The sequence below is a fragment of the Haliaeetus albicilla genome, chromosome 27, assembly GCF_947461875.1.
Source record: "Haliaeetus albicilla chromosome 27, bHalAlb1.1, whole genome shotgun sequence".
Classification (NCBI taxonomy): Eukaryota; Metazoa; Chordata; class Aves; order Accipitriformes; family Accipitridae; genus Haliaeetus; species Haliaeetus albicilla.
The window spans coordinates 19616067-19632797 of NC_091509.1; the positions used below are offsets into that span (position 1 = coordinate 19616067).

General features: G+C 52.0%; 1 protein-coding gene across 4 annotated transcripts in view; it reads right to left on the reverse strand.

Annotated features, from left to right (window-relative positions):
- TCF7 (transcription factor 7) overlaps positions 1 to 16731 on the reverse strand; it is a 74771-nt gene that overhangs the window by 6590 nt on the left and 51450 nt on the right. For 2 of the 4 annotated variants that reach the window (XM_069772968.1, XM_069772967.1), the window contains exons 5-10: positions 14118 to 14208; positions 8284 to 8394; positions 7834 to 7996; positions 7570 to 7677; positions 3571 to 3619; positions 1407 to 1479 (exon numbers count right to left, since the gene is read on the reverse strand). In XM_069772968.1, coding sequence (XP_069629069.1) covers positions 1407 to 1479; positions 3571 to 3619; positions 7570 to 7677; positions 7834 to 7996; positions 8284 to 8394; positions 14118 to 14208 — 595 coding nt within the window. The remainder of the gene's footprint in view (positions 1 to 1406; positions 1480 to 3570; positions 3620 to 7569; positions 7678 to 7833; positions 7997 to 8283; positions 8395 to 14117; positions 14209 to 16731) is intronic. The other 2 variants (XM_069772969.1, XM_069772970.1) reach the window with 1 other exon arrangement.

Sequence of the window (16731 nt, forward strand, 5' to 3'; positions counted from 1 at the left end):
AATCCTCCGGTGGAAGTTGCTCTCCGCAGTGACCAGAGCACATACGACAGGAGCCCTTGAGCCCCCAGCAGCACGTTAGTACGGGGAATTGCAGAACAGCTGTGACTAACCAGGATTTGAGAGGCAAAGGTTAAAAAATAAAAGCATGCCAAGGTCTCCGAGCACTTCAGCAGCCTGTGTTAATCGGGAAGCAGTGCAGAGAAGCTGAATTAAGAGAGTTCAAACGAAGGCAGAGTGAAGTTGGAGGAGCTGCCCGCAGAGCTGCAGCCGTGCCCTGCGCCGCGGTACGGGGCTGTCAGCTCGGTGGCATTGCTGCCTGAGTGATGGGGGGTCACAAAAATCCCTCTCTGGACATCCAAGGTAAAGTATTAACGAGACATTAAGGGAGCTCTGTCCAGATTCTTAATCAGCTAAAAAATACCACTTGATGATGTTATCCAGCGTGTAACGGCCGAGCAGGGAGGTCTGCTGTTGCGCAGCACCCCGGGGTGCAGGATGCGGCCGCGGGGAGCGGAGCCCACCCCGGGCTCAGCCACAGGGACCTGAGCTCAGGGTGCCAGCAAGGTCAGTGGCCAAGCACCGTCAGGACTCTGCAGGGCTGTGCTTTGGGTAGACTAAGTGATTTTTTAGTCACTTTAAGCTGCAGTAAGCACGTTAAGCAATACTTTACTTCCAGCTTTTGCTAGAGTCCTCAACGCATCGGTATAAAAGTGTGCTATGAACCGTAGACCTCTGTCCAGGCTAGAGGCTCTCTGTGCTTCAGTGCCCGGGTCCAGAAGCCCCCCAAGGAGGTTTTTTTTCTGCCTGGCTGCATTTGCAGACCCCCTGAGCCAGGCAGCACTTGGTTCACACACTAAATTTTACTATTGCCTGACCATGTCCACTCTCTAGAAGCCCGAAGCACAGGGCACGTGCAAACCGTCTTGCTGCTTGAGGCTGTCCCACCCCAGCCATGGTGGGTACTGCAAAATTTCAGGGTCAAGAAGCGCTGGATCTTGAAATACATGGTTAGCCGTAGTATAAATAGGAAAAAGAAACCCATTAACTAGTCACTGCTGGCCCTAGGGTGCTACTTATGCAATAGGAAATCTCCAACAGGGGAAAAAAGCCCCACATGAGGGTCACAGAGGTCTCCACCCTGGAAATAAGCTTTTTAGACCAGGGAAGTCCATCAGCTGAGGAACACATACAGCATTACACCCAAATTGCCCTGGAGGGGTAAGAAACCCAGGGTGCAGCCTGACCCTTGCAGCTCGGACAACAACTCCTGACGATGCCCAGAGAAAACCCCGTCCCCGCCTGGCTGGAGCAGCCCCCGCCGGCGCTGGGACGGCTGCGGGAGGACGCACGGAGCCGAACCCGCTCGCCCAGGAGCACCCCAGCAGCGAGGAGATGCCGATACACACCTGCACGGGCCGCACCAGTCCGTTTGTTGGTTGAGGCCAAAGCGAGCTCTGCATTTCTTAGGAGAGGCAGGATCTGAACACAGAAGCATGCGTGGCGGAGAATGGGCAAGGCAGAGGCACAAAGAGGAGGAGGAGCAGGAGGAAGAAAAGAGGCAACATCATTTTAGCCACTTTAACACATGACTAACAGACTACAATCCAATTTTTTTTTTTTCTGGAACGGTGCTGGCACCACCTCTCCTGGAAAAAAGTGATCGTTAGGCAAATATCAGTGATCACTGCTGGCAGCTGGAGAAGAAGGAGGTTTGGGAAACGGCCTCAGCTCTGACAAATATGGGCAATTACGGGGAAATTCACGGCTCTCAAAATTTCTTAAGTTTACAAAAGCTGCCAAATCCCAGAGGCACTGCCTGCCTCCTGTGTCTGCATCCTTACCTGCTCCCTGCCTTTCCAGCAGCAACTAAACGGGGCTGCCAGCGAGCTCAGACTGCGCACGGAAAAGAAGAGGAGGAAAAGTTGCAGAAGCAGGCTGAAAGCAGAGTTAGCACCAAGGAGACCCAGGCCCAGGTTATTCTACTCTGCCCCCCGCCATTCCCCTTCCAGTTTCAATGGAAAAGCTATTCTCCATGGCCTTCCCTAAAATGTTGCAGTTTTACTGTACAATTATGAGACTCATGAAGGTGAAGCCCTATTTGCTTTCAGGCACGTCGTGTTTTTTCTCTAGTGCTGTAAATGGGATTTGAACAGCACATTTCAGTGCTGGATTCACACTCCCTCTTTCAGCCACCACCAGTGTCTCCTGTTGTGTAAGACCAGCAGCTGGTTTTCAATCCGTAACAGGTGAAATTATCATTTTTGTATCACACAGACAAGACATATATATGGATATATAAATACATATATATAAGCCTAAAAGCTTATATTTCCCTTATCAGTCTAAACACCAAATGAGATCAACAGTGTTAACTAAACTGAAGGTATTACTGAGGCACAGTCATGGAATTGCTTTTTATGGACAATTCAAAGAGGTCCTCCAACAGCGATCCATTAAATTAATGAGAGAATCTGAACTTTATGCATTATGTAGGCTGCAGGACTCTGGTTGCATGGAAGTGTAACCCACGGCAATAACGCCAGAGCTGGACTCCAATGTCCTAACCAACAACTGACTGCCCAGATGCAGCCAGCTGTGCACCTTGGGGTCCCCAGCTCAGGTGTGGCAGGTCTTCGTGTGGGTGCGCAAGGCCAGGAGAGCAACAGGCTGACCTGGCACCCTCCCTAGGGAGCGTTTCTGGAGGGAGAGAGAACTAGTGTTCTGCTTAGAAAGCCAACAGCCTATCACCTGGGTGACTTAATTTTATCCAAAAGTAAATAAAAGCAATGAGCAGTAATGAACTGCTAAGCTGGAGAGTGGGAAAAGCTCTTTGTAAGTCTATGGGCAATCACAGATCGGACGTACTGGAAAAAACAGGTTGTTGAACTTCATGTATACATGATGCCATAGTGGGCCAGGACAGTCTCTTGATGTTTTATAACGAGTATTTAGCAGTACAGATATTATTTATTCCTGATATGGCAGCAATGCTTCAGAAACCAGCACAGGAGTAGCCTTGGATGATAGGGACATGTGTGTCACCAGCTGAAATCTGTCAAAAGGGCCTTTTCTAATCAACAACGTGGTGCAGAGAGGCAACTGGCACGTACTTTTTAGTTTGAGTTTGCTTGAACTCTAGGTTACTTTGAAATAAAAACCAAATTTGGGGTAGTCCCATGGGTGATCTTCAATCCTGTCACTGCATTTAGTCCCACAAGCAACACTGGTACATTTGAGAGCAGTTTTCTTTAATTAATGGTATCTGTAGGGCCGATGGGGACATTCACCCTGGATGTTTTGAATAGATTAAGTTTAGTGATAGTTTATATGAAGTTACGCACTTGCCAAAATCTAATCTTTTCAGTTTTCACACGCTACCCATGTTCTAATTCAAACATGTCTATGAAAAAGTCACAGAAATGTTTTACCATGTCTTAAAAAAAAAAAAAAGTGTAATTCTTTAGTTAAGCTCAGGAGAATGAAAGAAAACATGATAAAACATGACAACTGCTTCAGATCATCCCCTCTGAGCAGAAACAAAGGGACAGCCACTGAGCCGCATGCATTTACCTGAGTTGGAATCTTGCTGCTTTTCCCGTGTTCGTCTCTTCTTTTTCCCCTAGGAAATCAAAGGAAAGGCCGTTAGCCTGTGCTCCCAGGGGACCGAGGGTGCTGCGCAGGGTTTTTGGGGCTGGATCGGGTCGGCAGGGAAGGCTGCTGCCGCCCAGGCGAGCAGCCAGGTCCTCAGCTGTAACAGCCGCGGTGCTGCTGGCTCTGCCCATTCCGGGGAGAGATGAAATGAGAATCACTGCAAGGGGACTTGCTCAGGTTTATTTTCGTGGGCATTCCTTTCCTTTCCCCAACTGCCCAGTCCAATGCTCCTGAGAAGAAACCTAGGAGGAACTCTCAAAGCAACCACCCAGATTTATGTTTGCACACAGGCTGATGGCTGCATTTTACACAAATTTGCTCTGGGCACATACCTTTTCTCAGGAATAACCCCTCCTTTCCAGTATCCCCGGATCCAGCACTGGCACTTTGACTCATCCCAAAACTACTCTGCATGAGATCCGTGCGTACATAGAAACAGCAACAGAAACTCAGACGAGACAGCAGCCGCATCCCTGCTACCACCCCTCACATCTGCTAGTTCTTCTTCCCACCACACTGCTCCCCTGCTCTCTTTTATGAGTCCACAACCGTGCTACAAACACAGCTGAGACCCTGACTTACACTCCAGTCTGCACGAGAGAAATCATTAGCGGATGCAAAACAGCTATAATAAACCCCGTGCCTCTGCCTGCGCTGCTTAGCACCTCTGCCAACTCCTGCCAGTACTCCTCAGCCCACCCTGATGCATTTCACCTGGGAATCCCACCCATTATCACTTTAAATAATTAATTGATAATTTAATTAATAGATTCAACTAGATTAATAGAATTAAACAAGTTTCACCCCATGCAGTGGAGGCAGTATGACCAACAGCTGATCCTCCTGGTGTATTCTTATTCCTCCTCCCTCTTCATGTTTCTAAAAATCATGTAGCCCATTTTAGCACCTTCCCTATTTCCAATATGTACTTTAATGTGGTGCCTTATACCCGAACAGAAATTTCTCTGTAATGGGTTATCAGGAGAAGAATCCCTGATTTCAAACAGGAAAGTAAGTTTTAGGAAATCCCCAGAAATTTCTTTTTAAATAATACTTATCTCTGTATTTCAGTGCTTTCACAGCTCTGGACCCATCTCTCATTCTGTTTTCTTCCCTCACTAACAACAAAATGCGATTTTATCCCCAAACTGTACACAACTCCCCTCATCTCCTAATGAGCTTATTAATGAGGGCACAGCGGCGCAGTGGAGCAAATCTGGCCTGTGTGGGGCAGGCATCTCACAGGGCTGCCTCTGACCCATGACTTTTTATATGACTTCTTGTGGTTTGAGTGAAGGTGGAAAGCTCCGAGCTGCGGTAAGCTTTTTCTTCGGTGTGGCAGCAACTGTATTTCCTGCTTGATATCCGCATCACGTGTCACAGAAGTGACCTACATTCCTCCTCCTCCTCAACCTCCGGAGAGAAAAGCATCTCTTGCAACAACACAAGACCCAAAGCAGCTGCTTGCTGGTGCTGGGAAAGCCAACGTGCGCCTTTGGAGCCCACCGGCTGCTCCACCTTCTGGAGCAAGGAACCAGCCCTTGTCAAGATGAAGGATGCTACGGGATTGAGATTTCCATGGAGGATGCGCTTGGTCTTGGAGGAAGATGGTGCCTTGCTCTCAGCGATGCTGCTGCCCTCCAGATGTTGATGCCCTCCAGATGTGGGCCCACTGATGCTGCCGCGGTCCGGAGCCGTCCTTAGAGAAACCGGGGCAGCACCTTTGGTGCTGCCCCGGTTTCTCTAAGGACGGCTCCGGACCGCGGCAGCATCCACCACTGATCCTGGAAAGCTGCATATGGATGCTGAGCTCCTGGTCTGTGCTTGCAAGGAGGCAGGGATATCCGTGCTGCTGCAGGAAAACGTGGGCTGGGGGGCTTCCTGTAACCTCTGCTTTTTCTGCATCATCTCTGCCCTCTGTTTTTTCTCGGTTTTGGGGTGGTTTTGGTCTGTTTAAGGGTGTTTTCTCACCCTCGGTAGAGTTTGGGCTTTCTGGAAGGAGGGCTTGAGTGAGGGTGGGCTGGATGGGTGCTTGCCGTGCAGCTTCCAGGGGAAAGAAAGTGGCTGTGAGGGCAATAACGGAGCCTTAGATCAAAGGGCAGAGCCCTCAAGTGGATGGATGGACATCTGAAGACTTACGTGTGCTTTGCTTCAGGTCTCTAATGAGCTCGTTAGGCATGTAAGATCAAAACAGTAGAGAAAGCCACTAGAAAAGACCCAGAGTGTATCCCGTGCTTCTGGGGTACTGCTACACCTATGCAACCTCATTTAACAGGGTGCTGCTGAAGTGATTAATATAGCTAGGAGGAAATGAATTTTTTTTTAAGAGTAAACTTTAAATGTTCCATAGAGTAGCCCAGAGGCTTCCCAAGTGCTGGCCCTACCACCACGAGCTGCGAAGCAGCTTTGTCCCTCTGGCCAACCCAGGAGCTGCTGCTGCTTCTCCCCAGGGAGCTGGGGGGGGTCCAGGAGCCCCAGCTGTGCCAGCATGGCCGGTCTACTGCAGGTTCCTCCAGAAAGAGCCACTATTTTAGATGTAGAGTCAAGTCAGTTCTCTATAAAAAACCAAAGCACGGGTTTTTCTCTGCTCATGCCTCTGGGATCGGTTTGGCATCGATTGCTGCAGCAGCATACCTCAATACAGCCAAACCCAGGGAAGATCAAGGCTGGAGCTTCCCTTCTCTCCCTTGTACACAGGGAAAGCTCTTCTGGTTGTGGGAATGCATGATCCCAACCGTCAGCATGTTTCAGGGCCCTCTGCATTAGTTAACTTTTATTGCTGAGAACCACTGCTATTTGCTGCATTGGCTCAGCTGCTCCACTCAGCAGCCACTGCCTGGTTTGGAGGATTTTTTTTTTCCTTTTTTCAATCTGGAAACTTTTTTTTTTTTTTCCATAACAGCAACCTTGGTTGGGAAACAGGCTCGCCAAAGAGCTGGGTTGAGCTCACGAGCTCATAGAGCGAGCAGTGCTATTGTCTGCATTTGCTCAAATTGCATTTGAATACTTTGAACGTGGTGTGCTTGATTTGATCAGGGTCCTCTAATAATGATTGGTCCAGCTGGGATCAACGTCCCTGAAGGACAGACAGAAACTCCATGACTGTCATCCTGCTGCTTACGTGCCCTGCAATACATGGGGCTGCTGCTTGGGATGCAACCCCATGGAGAGTCCTAAACTGGACCTGAACAGCCTGCGAGACTGAGGTTTGCACTACAACTCATACAAAGCAGCTTACACTTTCCTATCTTGACTTTTAAAAAATTATTTCCCATTATTATTATGGCTCGGGCAGATGCCCTACGCTAGCTTTAAACCCACAGACCAGAGTCAGCAGCTTGCAATTTGGCAAGTCCCCCCAAACCTGCAGCATGTGCCCGGGCTCAGCATCACATGCCCAGAGCTCCGTAGCCTGCGGTACCCAGTCCCATGATTTAAAGCTGATAAAGGAAGCGCTACCACAAAGCGAACGGAGCTGAGCAGGCTGCGGGTGCCTGTTCAGCCCCCCTGGCCATCCCACACAGTTTTTCCTCCCGCATCTCTGGCCCATGCTCTGGTCCCACTGGGCTGATGTCTCAGCTGCTGCCCAAGATGCACAAAGCAGCGGGTTTCCAAAAACTGTATTTCCAAAGATCATCCCCATAATTTAAAAGTTCCTCTTCCTTTCTACTTGTATTTACTTGGACAACAAGCGAACAAATGGTTGTGGCAGCTGGGGAGCTATAACATTCATGCTATAGATAGGCAGTGAGCCAAGAGGATGTTCAAAATACTCCTAAAATGTGAATTTCTATAGCTATCATGACGTCAGGAACAGCATTACCAGGTGGGATGTTTGGCAAACACCAGTTGTCAGCCCCCCCGGATCGTTTCTGGCCATGCCATGGGGAGGGGGTCCGAGCCGCAGCAGCCACTCACATAGTTGTCTCTGGCAGACCAGCCGGGGTAGAGCTGCATGTGGAGCTGCCGTTCCTTCCGAGCCAGTTCGTAGTACTTGGCCTGCTCCTCCCGGGACAGTGCGTGCCACTGCAAGGAGAAACGCGGTGGTGAGACGTGGCCCCGCACATTTAAGGGATAAAAGCACCCGGTTTTGAAAGCACATGCTTGTTACGTGCTTAAGAGCAGCTGCAAGGACAGGGATGCTGCACCGGGACGATGGTGCTGAGCCCCAGGTACTCTTACCCTCCTTCCCAAGATCTGGTTGATAGCGGCGCTCTCTTTCAGGGTGCATTCGGCAATGACTTTCGCCCGCATTTCTTTCATATACAACATGAAAGCGTTCAGGGGCTTCTTGATAGTGGGCTTCTTGGCTTCCTTCTCTCTCTTTGGTTCTGGTTGAGGTTTCCTTGGTGGGAGCAAAGGAGGAGCTGTCAGCATCAGAGCCACCCTCCGGCCTGGCTGCCTGGTGGCACCAAGCTCAGCAGAAGACTCAACACCAAACCCAACCGACGGCACGAGCGGGTGACGGGCCCGAGATCTACACCTCGGATGCACGCCGTTGCCTGATGCAGGCAGAGCTCGGTGTTCATCCATCACGCCCCCCGCCCACGCAAGCGTTAATAGCGGTAAGTGAAAAAATGGGCATTAAGGCACTACCGCTCTTGAGGAGCCCTGCCCGCGCTTCCAACTTACATGTTTCGGTCATAGTGCTCCATCTCTTGCTTGCCGGAGTGGGGCACGATGGCGGGGTGCGGGATGCCAGTGGTGTGCATGCCGGAGCCCAGCATCAGCGGGTGAGTGAACCTGCAACAGAGAGAGGATGAGCCGTGCCGGGAAGGCTGTGCCGGGGATGCTCGGGATGCTCGGGCAAGCCGGAGCGGCGCGTCTGACGAGATGGCACGGATGTGGCAGAAGCAGACGGTAAGCGGAGGACACGGAAAGCAAACCTGTGGGTGCTGGCAGGCTGGCGCGGGGCAGGCGGTGCCCACCACCCCTGGGTCACCCCTGCCACGCCGGCAGCCGGCACGGCCGGCCGAGCCACGGGCAAATGGGTGGAAAGGGTCCGGGTGCCACTGCGAGCAAACCAGCCTGCAGCGGGAGCCAGCCCGACCGAGATTTCAGCGGTTTCAGCTACTCGGATCTCTGTTGTTGCGGTATCTTATTAGCACCGCAGAAAGGAACAACACACTCGAGCCAGGGTTTGGATGGGAGAGATTAGGACCACCCTGCACCTTTCCTTTAACAGAAATAGCCTAAGTCTGAACATGAACCAAACTGCAACTCTAGGAGGTGCACCTTGCCTAAGCAATGCTCTCCACCAACACGGGACTGAGATCACGAGAGGTCTCGCTAGCTTTCAGGCTTCATTACCTCTCTCTCGAGAGTTTTAGAGGGTAAAGCCAGCGCAGTCAGCTTTGCCAAGCTCGCCACTTTATGACTGCAGCTTGAGATGGCAGAATTGCCCATGGGAGATGAACAGTTCATTAGATATGCTGGCACGAAAAGAAAAGCTGTTTAATTTAATCCACCAGCACAGCCTGATCCTTATCTGACCAGGTGTACTTTCTCGGCTGCAGCAGCGCTGCAAAGTCCGCCCCAAAATCCTGCGAGCAGGAGCTCCTGTGCCGGGTTTGGGGAGGCTGCCGAGCCTCCGCGGGGAACCGTTAGCTCCTCTCTCGCCTTCGCCTTTGCGGCCGGGCAAAGCAATGCCTCGGCGAGCAAGGAGGGCTGGCAGCGCTCCCTCGCCTCTGCTGCGGGGCTAAGGCTTTGCACGGATCGAGGGCTGCACGGATGGAGGGTTGCACGGATCGAGGTTTTTTGCATGGCTGAGGGCTTGCGTGGGTAAGGGTTTGCATGGTTTTCCTACAGGAAACCTCCGCGAATGGCTCTTCGGGACAAGACGAAGCAGAAGCGAAAGCTGGTGCGTGAGCACACGCAGCGTGCACAGGAATCCTCGCTGGAGCCACGGGGGCTTTGCCCACCAACGTGCCCGGAGGGGCTGGGCTCTGTGATTTCCATCCACAGGGGTTGTATTTTGCTCACCGGGACATCGCTGGGATCTGGGTATATTTACAGAGAGCAAAATTTGGTCCTGGGTGACCATAAACTTGCATTATGGATGGTCAAGGGCTGTGCTAACGTGGCTCGACCCGCTTGATATTTAAGGCAGGTCGTGCCGCAGGGCCAGGTCCTCGCGGGGAGAAGCAGGGCAGCAATGTGGCCGGCTCCTGCCGAGCCCTTCCCGTGGGCAGGGTCCGGATCCGGCCCGTGGCCATGCCAGCCCCGCGCTGCCCGGTGACGGGATGGGGGAGGCAGAAGCTACGCTTACGTCTCAGAAAACTAACTTGTGCCGATGGGAGGACAGCAAATCGCTGCCCGCTGCCTGTCCTGCTTTTAAGGCTGAGACCAAGTAAAACAGATCAGTCTCTGCAGAGCAAAACTCAGTGGTGGCAGCGGCAGGGGTATATTCAGGATTAGGGTTAGAGACAAGGAGCAAAATCCTGAGCGATGGATTTCACCCCGTTTTCCCAACGCTGAGCTGAAGGCAGGGGTTTCTGGCTTTGTTTTGACTTCTGCTGATTAAAACCCAATCCTTGGGCATCCTCCTGGGATGCTTGATAATTTCCCTGAGCACCCTTTGGACCAGACGCTGCCTAAAAGCGCCTTCTCTTCCCACGGCTGCCCCGGGGAAGGTGTGTGGCCGTCCCTGGGTGGCTGCGGTCTGCTGCAAGCTCCTACCGCACAAACTGCAAGCTGCGAGACCAGCCGAGCTGCTGCCCTGTCTCACACAGCTCATACTCACCTGGAGAAAGAAGCCCCAGCAGAAAGCGCTGACGAATACGGCTGTCTAAATCCACATGACGGGAGCGGATAGACAGACTGGCTCTGCCTGGGATCGGGAAGAAAGAGTCTATAAAGTATCCACAGCTACGTGGTATGTCCTAAAGATATCCTTTGCTAAGAGGACTCAGACCACCGACAACCCAGGAGCTCTGCCTGGTGGGATGCTCGGGGTGTCCCCTGGGCTCAAGGGGCAGTGCGGGACTTGGACTTTATTCTGGGAGAAGCTGGGCCTCCCTGCAAAGGTTGGATCCATCTCTGACCCCCCCTCCATCTCCGGCGTTGAGCAACACCGCAGATTTGAGTTTATCCTGTTAAAAACGCAAAATGCGGAGGAGTGCTGAAAAACGAGGAGACGTTGCTATTGCACAGAAGAAGTTGCTTAAAAGAGCATAATTCGACCAAAAAAACAAAGCCTGGTCAGAGTCTCTGTCTGTGCGGTGCACATGAGGCTGCACGGTTGCAAGCTGCACTGGGAGGATGCCCAAGCACGGGAACCTCTCGGTGTCTGGAGAGAAAGCACCTACTCTGCCCTTGTATGTGCTTCAGAAATGCTCTGATTTCCCCAGCTCATCGTTTTAAGGATGCCCGTCATTTTTAAACAAGCAAAAAGCTCGGTTCTACATTTCTTTTGAAAGTTGTTTCATACTGGGGACTAGGCATGTACCAGACCTGGAGCTGGAAATTATTTTTGAGATAGTAAAATAACTATGCAGGAAGTTCCTCATTGTTCCCAGCAAGGGAAACCCCCCCGTTTTCATATGGAGATAGCTCAAAAATACCTTGGCATGTTCTGCAAACCCACCAAAAGATGATCCCAGCCTAAAACTGCACATAGAAACCGAGATGCCCAAGGAGGGCATGATGGGGTGCTTAAACCCACGCCGATGCTCGTGCTCCTCCGGCCAGGCTGCACAGAGCTGTGCCTAAGACCAGCACCAGCTCTTTTCAGCTCTAATAAGTGAAAGGAAAAAAAAAAAAAAAAAAAAAATCCCATTATCATTAAGTATGGTGCCCTGTGAAGGACTGAGCTCCTGGATGCCAGGGATTTTTCAGGGCTAAAGACAGTTTCTGCCCTGAAGAGGAATAACGACAGCGCTGTGGCAGTCAGGCCCTTGAGCCGTGCTGGGGAGGAAGGAGGTTTCTGTTTCTGCCGCTCAGGGAGCTGCTGTGTCTCGGCTTGACCGAAATCTGCAGGATCTCTGTAGGAAAGGCAGCCGAGGCGGCGGGGCTCTGTTTACACCCTGCCAGGCAGAAGCCCTCTCCCACCCCTTAGATGTCGGCGGGTATAAACACACCAACAAACAGCCAAGTGCTACCGCACATCGGGAAACCGAAACAACCTTTGAAGTTGAAGGCGGCTGCCCCAGGGCCGAGAAAACACTCGGAGCTAATCCAGAAGCGACATGCGTTACTGCAGAGGCTGAGATATTGGGATAGAAAAGGAGCCGGGCGCTCGCAGCTTCATTCAAAGTGATTCTGACGTGCAAATTAATGCAACTGCAAAATCAGTCCCCGATGGCTGGGAATGCACGATTACAGCCTGTATCGCCCGGTGATGGGAGGGCGGCTTGGAAAAAAGGCGTGGGACGGCCGTGGAGCAGGTGAGCGACACGGTTTGCAGGCTCCCGGCTGATGTTTGCTGCCAGGCTCCCGTGAGCAAAACTCACTCGACTGGACTCTTGGAGGCTTTTATCCGACTGTCATCCCAGCTAATTACAAAGAGAGTGATTGCAGCTCCTCCTCCCGAAGTGCTCGGTGAGAACAAAGTCCGTTTCTGCCCAGCTCCTGCCTGCCGGCTCGCAAAGCCGCTTCCCGCACGTGGCTGCACCGGCTCGGCGGCATCGGCACAAGCATCCCTGGCACGACCGTTCCCGGCACACGGTCCCTGCTGCCCGCTGCCTCCTGCACGGGGGTCGATGCTGCCAGGAACCTGCCGGGCTTCGGTGCTTCTGCACCCACCCGCGCCGACGTGCTGAGCCTCGGCTGAGGACTGGGCACTTCGGGAGTGGTTTTGGGACTCTTCCCGTAAATTTTGGGCAGGCAAAAGGATGAGCGAAGGCTCTATGACAGACACACGCGCTTCGAGGTGCTGCTCTCCGCTCCGTCGGCCCGTTTGTTGCTTTACCATATCTGCTCTATTAGTCACTAATGAACGCGTCTGACGAGGTTGCTTGAGGATGCCAAACCCCGCAGATGCTGGAGCAGCTCTCAGCAATGCAAACTCCCTCTGCCACCAACCGACCGACAAACCGTCTGCACAAACCAGACTTCTTTCCCTCCGCACACCCAGGGCTGCCCTTCACAGCATCCCACCCCAAGAGCGGACCTTGCATTTGGCAAACAGGCTCCTTTCTCACCCCCAACTCTCTCTTTCATGTTATAGCACAGTCACCCCAGTACTTGTTTTTCCTGAGGATGAATCACATCATATGAGGAGTTAAATCATCGCCCAAGAGTAGCAGATTTAGCATAGAAGGCAAAATGTAATCTCTTTGAAGCCAAACTCGGTATCAAAGGCCTCAGCCTCTGTTTCCTTGTGGTTAATATCTGGAACGTGAAATTCATAAACAAAACAAAACAAAAAGCTAACATTTTACTTTGTGTTTTAATATGCTTCACCTCTCCCATTTTGCAATATATTCTTGTACCTGGCGGTCTCTGCCGGGCTTTGCTGGGGTTTTATCAGCCGGCACCAGGGAGGATCTGGCTGCCTGCCCCCGCCGCCACCCTCCCCTCACTCTCTGCCCGTCCCGGCCGCCCCAACCCGCTGCCTGCAGCCATCAGCCTCCCCGCAAGCCTCTGCAAGGTCCCTGCATCACCCACGGGGATTAAAAATTAATCTGAAGAGTGACGATGCCCACACGGCACCACCCGCCAGACCTGCTCCCTCGGTGTGCTTACAATCACAGTGACAAAAGCCAGTGGCAATGACCACGGAGCACATACCAGTGTATTTTTAACTTGTGTCCCTGGGGCAGGTTTCCCAACGGGCTCTGCTTTGCGGGATGCTGCTCAGGGCTGGCCCATGCAGGAGGGACATTTTGGGAGTGCTCCAGCTCGCGGTCCCTCCTTTCCCCGTCCCCCCTGGGGACGTGGGTGCCACCGAGCCGGCTGTGCTGTAGCCAGGCTGCAGGTACCGGGGTTGTTTGCCAGGCAAGGTCTCTACCACATTGTATTTTTTCCCTGTGAGTCAGACCCCGAGAAGCACCGTAGCCTGGTGGATGGAGCATCCCATTAGATTACGCCACGCTGGTGGCACACTTGGGCAAAGCACTGTTTGTGCCAAAAACCCCAGCGAGGGAGAAAATTACCTCCTATTCAAAAAGAAAGGCTTTGCTTGTGATTAGGAGAGGCAGGTAGGAAGCTCTCCCTGGGTTTCCTAATCCGCATAGGCTGCTAGATGTAAGGCAGGAGACGGTTTTGAATGGGGCAGGTTGTAACCCCGCTCCAGGAATGCCCCAGCCAGGACAAAGCCTTCAGCCTCTCCGCAGATCTGCTCCCCATCTCTAAAACTGAGCTAAATCCTCCTCCCCATCCCACAGCACACAGGAGGGATGAAGCCGGGTGAAAGCACCATGGAAGTTATGGAGAACGGCTGCACATGGTTTGTTCAATAAACCGTCTCCCCGTACAGAGCGGCCGGTGGGCCGGGGGCTGCGCGGGGCTGAGCCCTCCACACTCACCATCCCATCGACGGCGTGATCTGTCCGACTCCACCGGGAGGGAGGGGGTAGAAACCGGGGATGTCTGAGGTCTGGGAAGGACGGTGCACTCCTGGGAGAAGGGAGAAGGAGATGAGTTAGACCCAGCACCGCGCTCCCCGGCTGACCCGGACCGCTCCCGACCCCCTGGCTGCTCCATCTACGGGCACTTGTGGGCAGCAGGGAATGTATGTGAAATAGCTGTCTGCAAATGGCAGGACATTATTATTATTATTGTCCTTTTTATTGCTCTGGTTCTCTCTCTGGGGATGTGGTGGGTCGTCCTCGTTGCTGCAGAATCACACACACTCATGTAATGGGGTGGGGAAGGCAGCTTGCTCCTGCACAAGCATCATCCCTGCTCTGTGCTACCCTGAGGCCAAGCAGTAACTTGCTTTGGTAAGGATTTGACGGACTCTGGGAATCCCTCTGCCCTTCCCAGAGAGCTTGTTCAGATACACAATTGATGGTCAAAGCCTTTCCTACACGCCCTTCTCATCAGTCATCCCCAGGACCCCCCATGAGCGGCCAGCGGGGATGCTCCAGCAGGCATCACTGCTATCTCGATTTTAAACAATTTGAGTCCCCGTTCAAAGCAATTGTTTCGCGGGCTCACTGAGTGCCAAGGAATGGCAGAGGTGGGTATGGTGCCAGCTGGGAATTCACCCTTTGCAGGGGAATCCCTGCATGCCCTTCAAAGCTGCTGGCACGAGGGGAATGGCCAGAGGAGACAGCCGCAGCATCTATTCATTTCTATCTGGACTTGGAAACAGCCTGCAGAGCCTGGGGCTGCGGGTGGGACTTCGACAACCACAGTACTGCTGGCAAAAGCAGCCTCTAGCTGACCCCCGGCGTGGAAAACTGGAGGGGAGCTGGGGCTGAGCTCTGCCGCAGCATCGTGTGATGCTGACTGCTAACGAGCCTCAGACAAAAAATCGTGTACAGAGATTGTCCAGCAGCTGTCCTGGGCAATAAATACATTGAATAAATTGGTGATTAGGTGCAAGCAGTTTGCAAACTCAGAAGTCTGGATTATTCTTCTAAGTGTTAGTAATGATAAATTATTAATTAGGAATGACACCAACAGATTCCAAGCATCTTATTAGGAGTTAGCTAAAATAAATATATAACTGAACTGAAAGGAATATATAACTTAGTATGAGAATTTACCTACAGCTGTGCTCAAATGGGATGCAGCAGCCTGCTGAAGGTCAAACAAAACCAGCATCTGCGTTAGGCAGCTGCCAGGATTCAGACCTCCAACAATACGAGTTGCGTAAGCCAGAGCACCAGTTATTCTTGCTGGCCCAGTGGTTGGGGCACCAGCCACTGACTCAGAAGATCCTGCTTGTACTTCCTTGTCTGCGTGTCCTTGGGCTACTGTGAAATACTTTAAAGGGATGCTGTGAGAATGAGTGCGACGGTGACTCTCAAGCGCTTACACTAGGTGATAATGGGAGATATTTCAGTGATGAAAATAGAGATGGGACACATCCAGAATGAACAGGGAAGGAAACCCTTGCCCCAGCAGCATAGGGATAGGGGATGCAAATCTGATCACAGCTGCACCACTGAGGCAGGTCCCAGCTGAAGACAACGGTCTGAACCTCTCCATAAATAGGACCTGAGGGGTCTGTGGGATGGACGGACTCCCCCTGCCTCTGATGTAAATGTACAGGCTAATTGGGAAAGGGGAGACTGGAAAGTGCCTGCACTGAGGGTGCAGGTGGGTGTGCAGCCAGAGGACAGCTTCCCAGAATTACTGACCCACTGCAGAGATGAATGCTTAGGGACTACTCCAGTGCTAATCGTAGCCTCCATGGAGGGATATAACCAGCTCATCCCTTGGGTGAGCTGCTCCTGCATTGCTTAAGGCTTTCCAGGCTAACAGCGCGTCCCTGGAGGCAGCTCATGGGAAGGGGCTTTTGTGCTCTGCAAAGCATCTGCAAAGGCAGCGTGAAGGAAGGTGTGTTGGGTCGCCGTCCCAGGAGACTTAGAAATCTGCACGCTTCCTCTCGAGATTCGGAAATCTGCCATTAGCTGAGCTTTTAATAGGTTTATTTTGTTAACTCTTCATATTTTTCTGCTGAATTTATTATGCTCTGGTGGCTGACAAGCCATGTGCTGGCTGGAAGAAAACCAAGATGTGCCTGGGAGTCTCTTACACCGGACCTAAATCCTCCCCATCAGCATCCCTGATGAGTCCAGAACGTGGCCTCTGGGTTCAGACCAGGGATAATTCAGCACATCCTCCAGCCAAGAGCATCCTCAATATCCCATCATTTTAGCAATGATGGTAACTTGGTGAAGCCAATGTCTCCGGGACAGTTTGGATCACTCTTGGATGGAGGCCTTTGCCTCAGTCAAACAGCTGGTTTTGTACCTCTGTTTTTGCACTGGTTTCTGGGCTGTGATGGACCCTGAATCCCTTCCTGAATGTAGTTTGACACAAAATTGTGAATTTTCTTTCCTTCACAAGAAATCAAGACCAGGTTTGTGTAAAAACCTGGGTAATCTGAACAGACGTTGAAAGATTCTGTTGCACTAACGTAACATTGACGAAAGTTTGATTTTATACTCAGCTTGCCAGTAACCC